The 15,622-nt window shown below is 42.7% G+C and overlaps 1 protein-coding gene across 1 annotated transcript in view; it reads right to left on the bottom strand.

Annotated features, from left to right (window-relative positions):
• Positions 1-15,622, bottom strand: part of FGD4 (FYVE, RhoGEF and PH domain containing 4) — a 494,296-nt gene that overhangs the window by 167,848 nt on the left and 310,826 nt on the right. The window contains 1 exon segment of the mRNA XM_029600028.1: positions 493-994. Coding sequence (XP_029455888.1) covers positions 493-994 — 502 coding nt within the window.

Genomic DNA, 15,622 nt, shown 5'->3' with positions numbered 1-15,622 from the left:
AGCTACTTTCTCCTGAAGACAGATTTCTGGTGTTGGAACGTTATTGCATCTGGGTCTGTATTGTCTTGTTATACCATTCGCATTTATACTTTTGGTAAGTAAATTCTAATATAGCAACACCTCTTTTTTGCAATGTAGCCTGTCTGAAGCGAACTCCATTTCACTTTGAGTTTGCACATATTGCTTCAAATACATAAATCAAGTTGAGTTCTATGTGAAGAACTCATTATCTTACCTCTGCTATCAATATCTAGACACCCTCCTTTTATTTGGTTTTTATCACACTGACATTCTGTTTTTGGAGTGGTAAAAAGATCTGTTTGAAAAGACTTGTTAAATGGCCAATATGAGCTATAACTCACTGCCTGTATGCTCAGCCTCATGTTTTGCTGCACAGTAATCATTTCTCTTTATCTTCCTTTACAGGATTATTCCCTTGCATCAGATACATTTTGGAAAAGATTAGTTAGAAAATATAGTAGTATAGCTTACCTTGGCTTCAGTATGATGGTTCTGTTTATCCGGCTCTTGACAGCCCTCCTCACTCTGGGTTTCTTCTAGCATGGTTTCCTCTTTTACCACTTCTTGTTCCGGGGAGAGTAATCTCTCTGGGCTTGAAGTCCTCTCATAATTATTATTAGTTTGCCCCTCGCAGGTATTTATAACTTGAAATGTTAAGTCTGTAGTAATGTTTTCTTCTTCTTCATTTAGTAAGTTATTTTCAATTGCAGTCTCTAAAAGGGTGATGGCAGTATCGGTGCTGTTAGCAGGTAACAAATCATTTTTCTGACATTCCACTTGCTCCTGTGCTATTATGCCATTGGCCATGTATTTTTGTACAACCTGAGTTTGGCCTATGCTCTTTTCCTGCTTTTGTAGATGAGAATACTCTATGAATTGTTTTGGTTGAGATGATGATCTATGTTTTTCTTGAGATCTAGGTGTCTCGAATCCAATAGATAATTCTTTCTTCAAATTGGGAGGACTTGACTGACTGTAGAGTACAATATTTCAAGAAACAAAATAGCCATTAGATGGAGAACACAAAAACATATACCTAGTTAAGCGATAGGTGGCAAGAAAATCCCTACCATGGAAACTAACTTTACACTGTTCAATTTAAATATCCCATGGTGAAGATGAAGGTACTCACCAAATGAGCTCAAGAGCAATTACTAGGGCCACAGAGCTCTCCAGAAAGTGAATTACTGCTTTTAAAATTTAGAATTAAAATATTTTAAATAAAACTAACCTTTTTAGAAATTTTACTCTCCTCTGCAAGGTTTCTTTCCCATTTAGCCAACATTTTCCACCTTTTCTATCCACAGCCATTGCTGCAGTAAGGTTAACAATCTAGTGCTTTTGAAAGGAGTTGGGTGCACAGAACTTGAAGTCAAAGTATTCCAGTTAACCACAAAATATGGGGCAATAGCAGCACAAACTCCTCCACGGTGCACTGCCAACGTACCATAGTTCTAGGATGAACGTAACACTCCATTTCAAGGGGACAACATGATCCTGTCTTAGTTTTACCCCCATTACCTGCTTGGAGATGTAGTTATGATATCCCTAACCAAACTTTCATATCATGATTTTTGGTCACTAGACAAAGTGAATTAGAAACAGAAGTACAAGGCCAGGGGTGGACTGGCCTATCGGGGGATCAGGCATGCCCCGATGGGCTGGTCTAGCTGGTCATGTGTTCTCCCACAGCTCCTGCCTGGCCTAATTTTATTACTGCTAGACTCCAGGAACAACAGAATTGTTTGCAGGCTGTGGGAGCCAGGGATACTTTCTGCCAGTGCTGCCTTACAATTTTGCACCATGTCCGGCCAACTGCCTAAAGGCCATATTTTAAAGGCCCATGGGCGCAAATACCGGCATTTATGCACGTGCATTTTCTAAAGGGCCCAGCCATGTGCAAAACCACCGATACATGCAGAAGTGCTGGGCCTATAGAAAGGGGCAGGCGGGCTGGGACAGCGCCATTAGCCGCTGTCCTGGGGAAGTGTGCGCCGGCAGCCACGCAGGGTTTACTTCTACTCCCGAGGAGCAGTAGGTATGAAAATTAAAAGATTGGGGATAGGTAGCATTAGTGTAGGGGTCGGGGAGGAGAGGGGAAGAGGGAGGAAGGGAAGGGTTAAGGGTAGGGAAGTTCCCTTGTAGTCCGCTCCTTAATTGGACTGTAGGAACTGGAGAAGGCTCTGTTGTGTCGGCGTGTGTTTCTTTCTAATATTCCCCCCTGCTGCGCGCGTTAAAGGAGAATTGCCCGCACACACGCACACAGATTTTAAAATCCGGCGTGCATATGCTTGTGCACCGGGAGCCACGTGTACTTTTTAAAATCGATCCCTAATTGTAGAACCGCGGGCTGGGCATGGTGCAAAATTGTAAGGCAGCACAGGCAAAAAGTGTTCCTGGCTTCTGCAGCCCACAAACAATAGAAGAAAAGGGCTAGAAAGGCTGTCGGCACCAACCCTCCTACCCGCGGCCGAAAAAAAGGCCCAGTGTCACCACAGATACTTCCTCTCTTGCCAGCAACCAAAAAACTACCCCAACAGGGCTGCCAGCAAAAACCTTCCTGCCCATGGCAGAAGACATGAACCAGCCGGTCTAAAGAGGAGGCTTAGTGGGATAGGGCCGGCACGCTAATTACAAGAGATCTGCGAGGCTGTCGACACTGTCGCTCCCGCCCGCAGTTAAAGCAAAATTGCTTACCATGTAATAGGTGTTATCTCAGGACAGCAGGATGTAGTCCTCACATATGGGTGATGTCACTGACTGAGCCCTATCACGGAAAACTTTCTGTCAAAGTTTCTAGAAACTTTTGACTGGCACACTGAGCATGCCCAGCATGTCATGATATTCTCAGCCACAGGGGTCTCCCTTCAGTCTCGTATGCAGCAATAAGCTTTAGCAAAAATAAAATAATAAAACGTATTGGACCCAACTCTGCGGGGTGGCGGGTGGGTTTCGTGAGGACATCATCCTGCTGTCCTGGGATAACACCTATTACAAGGTAAGCAATTTTGCTTTATCCCAGGACAAGCAGGATGCTAGTCCTCACATATGGGTGATTAGCAAGCTAGAGGCTGAGTCATTTGGTAGAGAAGCAACACTGAAGTATTGGTGAAAATGAGGCAGCCGAAAATCACAGCAGGTTGGATGTAGGAGGAGTTGAGGTTATACTGGAAACAAGTTCTTTAAGACAGATTGTCAGTAGGCTGATTCTGATCATCCTTCTTTGTCCAAACAGTAATAAGCTGCAAAGGTGTGAAGAGAACTCCATGTTGCAGCTTTACATATGTCGAGAACTGGCACTGAACAATAGTGTGCTACCGAGGTTGACATTGCTCTTACTGAATTTGCTTTTACTCGCCCTTGGAGAGGAAGGCCTGCTTTTTCATAACAGAACTCTATACAATCTGCTAGCCAGTTCGAGAGAGTGTGCTTGCCCACTGGATTACCCGGTTTGTTTGGGTCAAAAGAAACAAAGAGTTGAGTGGATTTCCTGTGGACTGCAGTGCGGTCTAAGTAGTATGCTAGCGCACGCTTACAGTCCAAGGTATGTAAAGCTCTCTTACCTTGGTGAGAATGAGGTCTTGGAAAGAATGTGGGCTAAACTATGGATTGATTCAAATGGAATTCTGTAACTATGTTGGGAAGAAATTTTGGGTGTGTACGGAGTACCACCCGGTCATGTAGGAATTTTGTGTAGGGTGAGTATGTGACAAGTGCTTGTAACTCACTAACCCTTCTAGCAGATGTAATGACTATTAGGAAGATAGTCTTCCATGTAAGAAATTTAAAATTGCAGGAATTCATGGGTTCAAAGGAGAACGCATGAGCCTTGTTAACACCAAATTAAGGTCCCATTCTGTGACTGGTGGCCATATTGGTGGTTTAAGGTGAGTTAAACCTCTCATAAATCTACTGAAAAGAGTTTGTATGGATATTGGTGCATCTCCCATCTTATTATGGTAAGCCGAGATTGCATTTATGTGTACTCGCACAGATGAGGGATCTGGAGATCAGAGTCTGAAAGATGACTAGCAAAGAAGGTATGGGGCAGGAGAAAGGGTCAATGTCCTTTTGCGTGCACCACAAAGTACATCTTTTCCATTTCGAAGAATAGTTCTTCCGTGTGGAAGGTTTATGTGAAGCTATAAGCACTTGAGAAACATTAGTGGAAAGATGGAGTGGTTGTAAGATCAAGCTTTCAACATCCATGCTGTTAGAGATAGGGATTGAAGGTTGGGATGGCACAACCTGCCCTGATCTTGAGTTATGAGAGTAGGAGCCACACCCAGGTGAATTGGCTCTGAGATCGAGAGGTCGAGAAGTATGGGAAACCATATTTGTCGAGGCCAATGTGGGGCTATAAGTATCATGGACCCCTTGTCCTGTTGTAGCTTCACTAGAGTTTTGGTTATTAGCGGTATCGGAGGATACGGGTATAGAAGGCCTGAGTTCCAAGGGCAAGCAAAGGCGTCCTTGGCTGGCTGGTGTTTCTGTTTGTGCAGAGAGCAGAACCTGTCCACCTTGTGATTCAGGTCTGATGCAAAGAGGTCTATTGTTGGTTGTCCTCAACATTGAAATATCCTGGTCGCTACTAAGGGATCCAGGGACCATTCGTGAGGTTGGAACTGATGACTGAGGCGATCTGCAACTACGTTGTGGATGCCCGCTAGATAAGTGGCCCGGAGAAACATGGAATGTGTCAGGGCCCAGTCCCAAATCTGTGCTGCTTCTTGACAAAGGAGATATGAACCCATACCTCCCTGTTTGTTCAGGTACCACATGGCTACTGTGTTGTCCGTTTGAATTAGAACAGTCTTTTGTGAAAGGCAGTCCTTGAACGCATGTAGAGCATAACGTATAGCTCGAAGTTCCAGGAAATTGATTTGAAATGTTGCTTTCAGTTTTGTCCAAGTATCCTGGGTTTGGAGATTGTCTATATGAGCTCCCCAACCTAAGGTGGATGCATTTGTAGTTAAAGTTATCTGTGGGACTGGTTGTTGGAAGGGTAGGCCCTTGCGCAAGTTGTCTCTGTTTGCCACCAAAGGAGAGATGAACGTAGCTGGTGGGTTACTTGAATTGGAGACGACAGTGGTTGAATGGCTTGTATCCATTGTGACCTTAATGTCCATTGGGTTATTCTCATGGCTAATCTGGCCATAGGAGTGACATGTACTGTGGAGGCCATGTGACCTAGTAACGTGAGAAACTGATGAGCTGTCGCTTGTTTCTGCGAGTGTAGTGAGTTTGCTAATAAGGAGAGTGTTTCTGCCCGATCTTCTGGTAGGAAAGCTCTTGAAAGGATGGTGTTCAATTCTACTCCGATGAATTGAAGCAGGTAAGATGGGATGAGATGGGATTTTTGGTAATTGATGAGAAACCCCATCGAGTGCAGCAGAGTGATTTTTCGTCTGAGAGAAACAAGAACTCCTTGTTGAGATTGACTTCTGATGAGCCAGTCGTCCAGGTATGGGAAAACGTGTACACTTTCTTTGTGTAATTGAGCTACTACTACTGTCAGGCATTTTGTGAATACTCTGGGTGGTGAGGCAAGTCCGAATGGTAGTACTCTGTTATTGGAAATGCTGTTGACCCACCAGGAAACGAGATATTTGCGATGAGGAGGGAACATTGGAATGTGAGCGTAAGTGTCTTGCAGATCCAGAGAACAAAGCCAATCTCCTGTCTGAAGAAGGGAAAGCATGGTGCCTAGAGAAACCATCCTGAACTTTTCTTTCCTTAGAAATTTGTTGAGATTTTTGAGGTCTAGGATGGGACATAGGCCTCCTGTTTTCTTTGGAATGAGGAAATAACGGGAGTAGAATCCTCTGCCCTGCTGAGTCCGGGGTACCGGTTCTACGGCTCTGGTTCTCAGAAAGGTGGATAATTCTGTTTGCAGATGAATAATTTGATTTTCATTTAGCGAAAAGGGCCTTGGAGGAGAGTCTCTTGGAATCAATAGGAACTTGAGTTGGTAACCTCATGATATTATTGAGAGTACCCATTGGTCTGTTGTCAACTGGAACCAATGATTGTAGAAGGAGACTCGACCTCCTACTGGTAAGTTTGGGTTGGGATTGTGGAGATGGCTTTTGCTTTCTGGCGCCTGCCTCAAAAACATGCAGCTGGTCCTGTCTGCGCTGGTGGTTGAGGCCTAGCAGTTCTAGGCTGTCTGGGCTGAGATCTTTGCTGTGGTCGAGAAGATCTACCCCTAGATGCCGGTGGATAATACCTTCTTGGCCTGTAGTATGGTTTTCTGGCGTCCTTTCTTGGTGGACGGTGGGACGCTGACGAGGAAGAGTCTTGCGGGACCGTAGATAATTGACGCAGTGTCGATACTCCGGCCGGAGACGAATGGGTGGACGTCTATGTGGAAGGTAGCAGTTGATGTGGAACAAATGTTCCATCTTTTCTTGCCGTGCTTTCCGACCTTTAGCAGTCATTTCCGCACATTTTGGGCATGATGAGACATCATGGGAGTGACTCAAACAAAGAACACACTCAAGGTGTGGATCAGTAATCGACATCGTTCGATTACATTTGGGGCATTTTTTAAAACCTGTAGCCATGATCACAACGACAGCCGTCGATGGATGTGTGACTAAACGTTTTGTAAACTCGATAAGAGTCGGAAGGAATATTCTACTCACCGGCCGGTGGTTAAAGAAAGACCCCGATGTGAGAGTGAGAAAAAATGAAATTTTAATCTGAATTTTAGTCAGAATTTTGTGAAGAATTTCACACAGGGTCCTGCTCCGCGATGCTGAAAACAGCGAGGAAAAACGAAGACTGAAGGGAGACCCCTGTGGCTGAGAATATCATGGCATGCTGGGCATGCTCCTTGGGCTCAGGATGCCAGTTAAAAGTTTCTAGAAACTTTGACAGACAGTTTTCCGTGATAGGGCTCCATCAATGACGTCACCCATATGTGAGGACTAGCATCCTGCTTGTCCTGGGATAAAGAACAGACCTACTGGAGCCAGCACACCCCTCCCAGTGGTTGTTTAATACAAAGGCCAAGCACATGCTCTGGCACCTGCAGAAGAAGAAGAAGAAGAGGCCTGGTTTGTGAGAGAGCCAGTGAATGAGTGTGTATATGAGGGGGAGAGAGCAAGTGAGAGAGTGTGGATGTATATGAGAGGAAGAGAACCATACCAGTGAGTGTGTGTGTGTGTGTGTGTGTATATATGAGGGGGAGAAAGCCTGTGTATGTGTGTATATGAGAGACATTGAGAGTGAACATGTACAGTATGATTGTGTTTGAGAGAATGAACGTATGTGTGTGTGTGTGTGAGAGAGAGAGAGAAAGAGAGAAAAGATAGTTTATTCGCCCTCCTCCTCCCCTATTAATCCTAGACTATTTCAGAATGACTGGAAATCAAAAGGTTCCCAGGTATGGATGGCAGAGGATTTTTTTCATCCCTATTAGTTTTAATTATTGGATAGTATTTGATGTCTGTTTTGAAATATTTTGTTATTTTTGGTACATTTTTAAACATTTTAATGAGCTTTTTATATTATTGGATGCTCTAAATATCAGCTATTTTGAAATATTTCTTCTTTTTATTAGTATGGCTGACTTTATTTTATATATATATATATATATATATATATATATATATATATATATATATATATATATTTATAATATTTATTTATTTATTTATATTCTTGATTTTGTTTGATGTTTTATAGAGGAATAGCAACATTTCTGTTTTTCCATTGCTGCACTATATATAGAACCTGGCAGATTCTAATTCAGTTTTTGTACATTGGCATGTATAGTTTCTGGTGTCTTTTTTCTGTTTTCAATGAGGGTCTATTTGTATTCTGTGTGTGTGACCAAGGTGAGGTATTCTACTAACGTAGTTTCTGTGTATGGATCTATAGCAATCTGGCTTGTTCTATTTTCCTAATAGGAGGTGTATTGGTGTTTTAGAGTTTGATGTTATATTTCCAGTTTTGACTTTTTATAGGTAGGGCTGCAACTATAAGGGCGATACAGTACAGTGCGCGCCGGTGGAGCACACTGTTAACCCGCGTTTGGACGCCCGTTTTCGACACGCTAGCTTTACCCCTTATTCAGTAAGGGGTAATAGCGCGTCGAAAATGCGCATCCAACCCCCCCCCCCCCCCCCGAAACCAATAGCGCCTGCAACATGCAAATGCATGTTGATGTCCCTATTAGTTATTCCCGCGCGATTCAGTAAGTAAAATGTGCAGCCAAGCCGCACATTTTACTTTCAGAAATTAGCGCCTACCCAAAGGTAGGCGTTAATTTCTTCCTGCACCGGGAAAGTGCACAGAAAAGTGCACAGTAAAAGACTGCTTTTCTGTACACCCTCCGACTTAATATCATGGCGATATTAAGTCGGAGGTCCCAAAAGTAAAAAATAATTAAAAATTAAAAAAAAAAATTTTAAATTGGCCCTCGGTTTGAAAATTGGATGCTCAATTTTGCCAGCATCCGGTTTCCGAACCCGTGGCTGTCAGCGGGTTTGAGAACCGATGCCAGCAAAATTGAGCGTCGGCTGTCAAGCTCGCTGACAGCCGCCGATCCTGTCAAAAAAGAGGTGCTAAGGATGTGCTAGTGTCCCTAGTGCCTCTTTTTACCGCAGGTCCTAATTTGAAATTTTTTTTTTTATTGAATCGCACGCATAGGAGAGTGGCCTGTGTGCGTGCCGGGAGAGCCCGCGACTTTTACTGTATCGGCCTGTAGGTTATTGTATGGCAGGAGTACTTTTTTTTTTTTTTTTTTTACAGGATTCTGGATTATACAATTTTCCTAGTAGTAGAGAGAATTGTTGTTACTGTTAATGAGATGCCATCAGCATTTGAATATTTATTTTTTTTATGGTGAGTGGTAAGTGGAAATGCCTTAGTTCAGCAGCTTTTTCTGACTGGGATTAAGCTCATTATCTGAAGCTGCTGACTGTGGAACACTGCATTGTTGTATTGTCACCTGCTCTTCCACAGAAAATAGAAAATGTACTCAAACTAGTAGATTTCATTTTGATGTAAAGTGCTTACTGAAATATTTTATAAATGATATATTAAGTATTTAAAATTTGCAGTATCTTACAATGTCAGAACTTTCTATATTTTTGTCTTTTGTTCAGTAATTTTGTTATATTTAAGTGGTCAAGAAATTTGTTTGTGTGTGTAAATATATATATATATGTATATAGTATATATAAATATGTATATATAGTAAAGAACGGCAGAAATCAAGTTTCAGAATGCTCCTATAAACACATACAGTATCAAAACCACAGGAAAGGAGAACAATATGAAATTAAATATTGCAAAAAAATATTTATTCAATTATTTTTAAATTTTAGTTTTTATACAAACAAATGTTTGAAACAAAAACTTTTTTTTTTAAGAAGTGATTAAAATGCTGTATACAAGTGTTACAAAAATTTGTCTCTAAAAAATTCTTATTAAATAAGAAATGTCCATGAACTACTTAATAACTTGTCAAGTATTGTGGGATGTGCGCTGACCACTATAGCTGCAAACCTTGTGAAAGTGCATCAAGCATATCCAAGAAGGTATCTGCTTTAATTCACAATTTGTTGATAAGCAAACACTTAGGGGCGGATTTTCAAAGGCCTGCGCACATAAATCCTTCCGGATTTATGCGTGCCGGCGCGGCTATTTTGCATAGGCCGCCGGCGCGCGTAAACTCCCGGGACGCGCGTAAGTCCCGGGGCTTCCTGTCGGGGGCGTGTCGGGATGATGCGGCGTGGCGTTTCGGGGGCGTGGTTTCGGCCCGGGGGTGTTCCGGGGGCGTGGCCACGGCCTCCGGAACAGCCCCCGGGACCAGACCACGGAGCGGGGCAGCCGGCCGATGCGCGCAAAGTTAAGGAGGGGGTTTAGATAGGGCGGGGGGGTGGGTTAGGTAGGGGAGGGGAAGGTGGGGGGGAGGCGGAGGGAACAGGCAACGCGCGCTGGGCTCGGCGCGCGCAGGTTGCACAAATGTGCACCCCCTTGTGCGCGCGCCGACCCCGGATTTTATAAGATACACGCGTATCTTATAAAATCCAGCGTACTTTTGTTCGCGCCTGCTGCGCGAACAAAAGTACGCGCTCGCGCAAGTTTTTAAAATCTGCCCCTTATTGCACAAATGATGCTGTAATGGAAAAGTAACATTAGCCTCTAAATGTTATACATTATAATTTCTTGAATAGTTATCTAATAAGATAGGATGTAGCAGTCAGCGCATATCCCACAATAGTACACAACACATTAAGTAGCTCATGGACATTTCTTATTTAATAGGAACTTTTTAGAGACACATTTTTATAACACTTATGTGCAGCATTTTAATCACGTCTAAAACAATTTTTTTTCTTTTGGAGTAACATTTGTTTGTATAAAAACTAAAATTTAAAAAAAATTGAATAAATATCTTTTTTGCAATATTTATTTTCACATTGTTCCCCTTTCCTGTGGTTTTGATACTATATATATATATATATATATATATATATATATATATATATATATATATATACATACATACACACACATATTCACTGTATTAACTTTTTATGTGCGTGCAATTGTATACCCGTGGGCCAGTATGGATAAAAATCCTCCAGGCTATTTTCCTATAATCCACCCCTATGCAAGGTTCTACTGTACCAATCCCCTGGATTCATCCTACCTTCCTCTCCCTATCCCTTATAATTACTGCACTGACTTTTGGAGCATGACAGAGTAAAATGTAGTTCATTCCGGAGCTGGGCCTTTTAGAGCTTAATGACCAGCTGCTCAGCCTCACCATAAGAGCAGGCTCGCTCTTCAAAGGCTCAGAGTGCTATGCCAGAAGCTATCTCCGCCCCAAAATGAAGTCTAGGTCTCTCCCAGGTAAGTACACAACAATCATTAAAATATTGGCAAGATCCAAACTTATTTTTCCTGTTTTATTTTCTGTATGTTGTACAGTAATCTGTATTGAACAGGTTTTTTTTTTTTGGTTTTTTTTTTAAAGCATGGACTATAAGTTGTTTTAAATAAAGAATATATGTTTTTAACTATTTCAGCATTGCAGTTCCAATAGGCTTTAAGTTGAAGATGGTGTTCTCTGGAACATGCAGCTGATTAGCTGACACAAATGTTCTATTTTTAAAACAATCTAACTTCCCTAAAACATCTTGCTAATATTAGAAGTGCCCAATCATGCACTGCAATCCTCAAAGATTAAGCAAATCAAAAGTTATATATGTGGTACAGGGAGTTGCATGGCTGAACAAATAATCACTCATGCATGCAGTAAATCTTTCCTGAGCTAACCCTGTACAAATATATTTTGAAACTCAAATTTAGTGTTAAAATATTCTCTGCTCTCCTGCCAACAGATTTGTTGATGGGAACAGTAAGGGCAATACTTATGTACATATTTATTTATTTTAGGGAGCTGGCAGATTCATCCTACTCTTGTGTTTCCAGTTCAGTTGATACTGGACCCTGTTGGATTTATGACGCCAGTCTTTATTTGCACCTACCAGGAATGTCTTCCCATTTCCCACTCCTCCTTGCTCCCCATGTACTCCAGACCAGTCATTACAATAGAAATCCTCAGCCAAAGACCACAGACTATAACTCCCTCCGGAAACAGGTACATGCCAGTCTAGCCAGCATGTGCTGCTCCTGAGCACTGACTGGAACTCTACTCTTATGGAGAATTTTATACTGAATCAGATAAGCATTAGAACATTTACAAATAGATGGCAGAACTACATTTTATGTATAGGAAACATTTTTTGTTTCAACATCTATGAGTTTCAGTAAAAGAGTGAGTGACAATTGTTCTGAGATTTGTGAAGGGCCTTTACAAACTGCCTGCACAAAATTGGGCAAAATTCAAATTTTATCTTGGCACCTTTCGACCACGAAAGGGAATTTTACAAATGACTGCTGTTAGGAATTGTGGACCCTTGACTCGAGGTGGGGTTGTCACTACCTGAGGGGTTGGGCCCCACAGGTCCCCACCGTCAGAAGGCGAGGCTGGCCAGGAACAGAGGCAAACAGGAACTTCACCAGTATCGGCCCTCATTCCCCGCAGGTTGAGCCCTTGGGTGCCAGGGCCGGATGGTCTTAGGAGCACCTCTGTGTGGCTGGTCCCGGAGAGAGTAGGCGGCTGGAGGCAGAGAGAGTCAGTGAGGTTAGGCATAGTCCAAGACCAAGATCCTCTCGGAGGGAGAGGGAGAGAAAGCCTCAAGGGGAGAAAGGCCTCTGCAGTTCCGAAGACAGTAGAGCAGGAGCATGTGGGAGTGGTCCAGGGGAGAGGAAGTGCAGAAGCAGAGGCTTGTATAGTGGTATGCTGAAGCAGGGCTAGAGCAGGGGATCTGCTGTAGCAGTTATGAGCAGAGCAGTAGTGCAGAGGAACTGCCTGAGAAATGGCAGTGCTGTAACAGGCTCCTGTGATGTAGAAGCGCTGAGAGGTGCCCCGAGGAGCGGGGGTGCAGAGTCACAGTCCAGTAATGTTGAAGCGCTGAGACAGGTCTAAAGCAGAAGTGTAGAGACAGCATCCTGTGACGTAGAAGCTCTGACCCAGACCCCAAGGGGCGGAAGCGCCGCGACATCGTCTCTTGATGTAGCAGCGCTGAGCCAGGTCTTGAAGAGAGAAAGCACTGAAGCAGGATCTCCGATGTAGAAGTGCTGAGGCTGGTCCCATGGAGCGGGAAGCGCCATGGCAGACTCCCAAACGTAGAGGCGCTGAGCTAGGCCCCGAGGAGGGCGAGTAACGGGAGTACAGAGCCAAGCATGACATGATGTGAGTTGAAACGGCCACGGGCGGCCACTGCCGGTGGCCATAACAACTGCGAAGGTTGCATGGGCCAAAACAAGATAAAGATTACAAATAATCACTGGAATTTTGCATAACTCCCCAAAAGTCAGAAACAAGCCACTGAATCTCAAAGTGATGATCCAATTACAAAACTCTCAATATGTCAGACTTCTGTAAAGTAGTGGATCCCGTGAATACTATATACGATAAGGTCTGTTCCTAAATTAAGAGTTACTGAGCATCTTTGAAAAAGATCTTGCAGGTAAAATAAAAAGCAACAGCAGTAAAATATAAATTATATAAAATACTTAGTTTTCAGTAAACAACCTGTGAGTGTCTACTATCTCTCTGGCATGTTTTAATATTGTTTTACTTTATCCACAAATTTGTGTTGCAAAGTTTTATTTCACTACTGAGAGATATGAATAATTATAAAAAGTTAAACCTAACCAAGTTAGATTAGAAGACTGTGCAGAGAGAAGCAGCAGTTCCTCAAAATGTCAACTTGTGATTTCTCAGTTCTTTTACTTTCACCTTGGGTCGTCTTTTTTTAAATCCTATTTCTAACTTGATATTTTTATGTTTTTATGGCCACAGCTTCTGTTGAGAAATCTACATGTCCAAGTTCACCATGTGCTGTATTCTTGCTTTACATACATCGATGTGATGCCTGCATTAGGTTCTAATTAGGAACAGCAGCAACAGGTGGATGCGGCAAAGTTGGAGGAATATCCAGAAAATGTAACACTAATATTTTTTCAGAAATGAAACAAAGATAAAATAGGGAGATTTTATAGATTTAGCCTTCTACGTTCTGCATCTAAGAGAAAGCAAGTCTGTTTACTGTAAACGGGGTTCTTCTCAATAGATAGCAGGATGAATTAGCTGACACATGGATGATGTCATCTGATGGCACTAAATGGTCTCCTCTCTCTAGCTCACTAAGTTTTTACTACTGTGCAGAATTCCTGCACATTGCCTCGTGAGCACCTTGGTCGATTGTAGAGTTCAGCTTTAAATAGGTAGTCAACTCTCCAGGGAGGTGGGTGGGTATTAAGTATGGCTAATTCTTCCTGTTGCTATGGAGAGCCCTGTTTATGGTAAGTATTCTTGTCTTCTCTGTTAAAAAGCAAGGCTGAATTAGCCATGATATGTGGAAAGTCCCAAACTGAGGGCTACATGATGGAGCACTTACTGAATAAGCAGCCAGGACCCAATAGATGAACAGGATGTACAAAGTTGCTTGCCCAAAGCTACTGTTGCTCCCTGAGAGATTATCCAGACAGTAGTGGGACATGAAAGTGTGAACTGATGACCAAGTTGCAGCTTTGCAATTGAGATGGTTCGTAGGTGAGCCTCTGAGGTAACTATAACTCTTACTTTAAGAGACTTGACAGAGTCTGTGATTTTAAGTTCAACCAGGGCATAGCAATGTGCAATACAATCTGCTAGCCAATTGTAGAATGTGCCTTTAGCAACAATCACATCCAATTTATTAGGATTATAGGAGACAAAAAGTTGAACTCCTGATGATATTCAGTTCTCTTCAGATAAAAAGTCAAGGCCTTTTTTCATTCCAACGAATGAAGGGCCTTCTCCTGTTTATGCATATGAGGTCTTGGAAAGAATGTCGGCAAAACAATAGCTTGATTCAAATGAAACGCAGAAACTACTTCAGGCAGAAACTTTGGATGAGTGTGGAGTGCCACCCTATTGTGGAAAAGGTTTTAGGTATGAAAAGTAAGAAATCAATGCTTGTAACGGTTGATTATTCTATCCAAAGTGATGAAGAATATGAATACCAGTTTCTATGTAAGAAACTTCAAAGAGGCCAATGCCAGTGGCTTGCAACAAGGCTTTATCAATTGCGCTAAAACAACATTAATATCCCATGGTGCCAGTGACTTTGCAACTGGAGGTCTAGTAAGTCCTTCATGAACTTCAATATCAAAGGATGGAGGGAGATCAATTTTCCATCCACTTGAAGGTGGCAAGCAGCAATGGCACTGAGATGCACTTTGAAAGATGATGTACTGAGGCCTGAAGAGGAGAGGGAGAACAAATTCTGAAGCAGATCTTCTAGACCACAGACAAATGGGTTCAGTGAGCTTGCCTGACACCAAGATGACAAACAACTATTTGAAATAGTAAGCTCCTCCTGACTGAAATCACATTGTCCTCAACCTCTTTAGATAGTGACAATGAGGAGACTATCGAGCATCAATACCTATGCTGTGAAGTTGAGGGAGCAGAGGATCAGATTACCCTTCTCTTGAGTTAGTAGAGATTGATTGAGTCCCAAAGGGATCACTAGACAGACTGACAAGCTGACAAGGAAAGAGAACCACATCTGCCTGGGCCAAACTGGAACAATGAGGATAAAATGTGCCCAGCCTTTGATGATCTTCTGCACTGTCCTTGCCACTACCAGAAGTAGAGGAAAGGTGTACAGCAGGTCTGCAACCCACCTGAGCAGAAAAGTGGCAGGAGAGGACCTGAACTTGCTTTGAAGAATAGAGAAAAATTTATTGACTTTCTTGTTGATTTCTGATATGAACAAGTTGATTGTCAGGTGACTCCAGAGGTCAAGTAGCCACTCTGCCATGCCCTGATCCAGGGACCATTCATAGGCTGCAAAACTCTGCTGAGATGATCCTCCAGCATTGTTGGAGATCAGCTCTGACAGGACCCATTCCTAAATTCTCAGAGATTCCTTGCAGAAGGTCCAAAACCTCATGTTCCCTTGCTTGCTCATATAGAACATTGCCACTTGGTTGTCAGTTTCAATCAGATTTCTCTTTCCTT

This window comes from Rhinatrema bivittatum, chromosome 4 (assembly GCF_901001135.1).
Source record: "Rhinatrema bivittatum chromosome 4, aRhiBiv1.1, whole genome shotgun sequence".
NCBI classification, from domain to species: Eukaryota; Metazoa; Chordata; class Amphibia; order Gymnophiona; family Rhinatrematidae; genus Rhinatrema; species Rhinatrema bivittatum.
The sequence above is the reverse complement of the archived record's forward strand: the minus strand, read 5'-3'. Positions and strand labels throughout refer to the sequence as shown.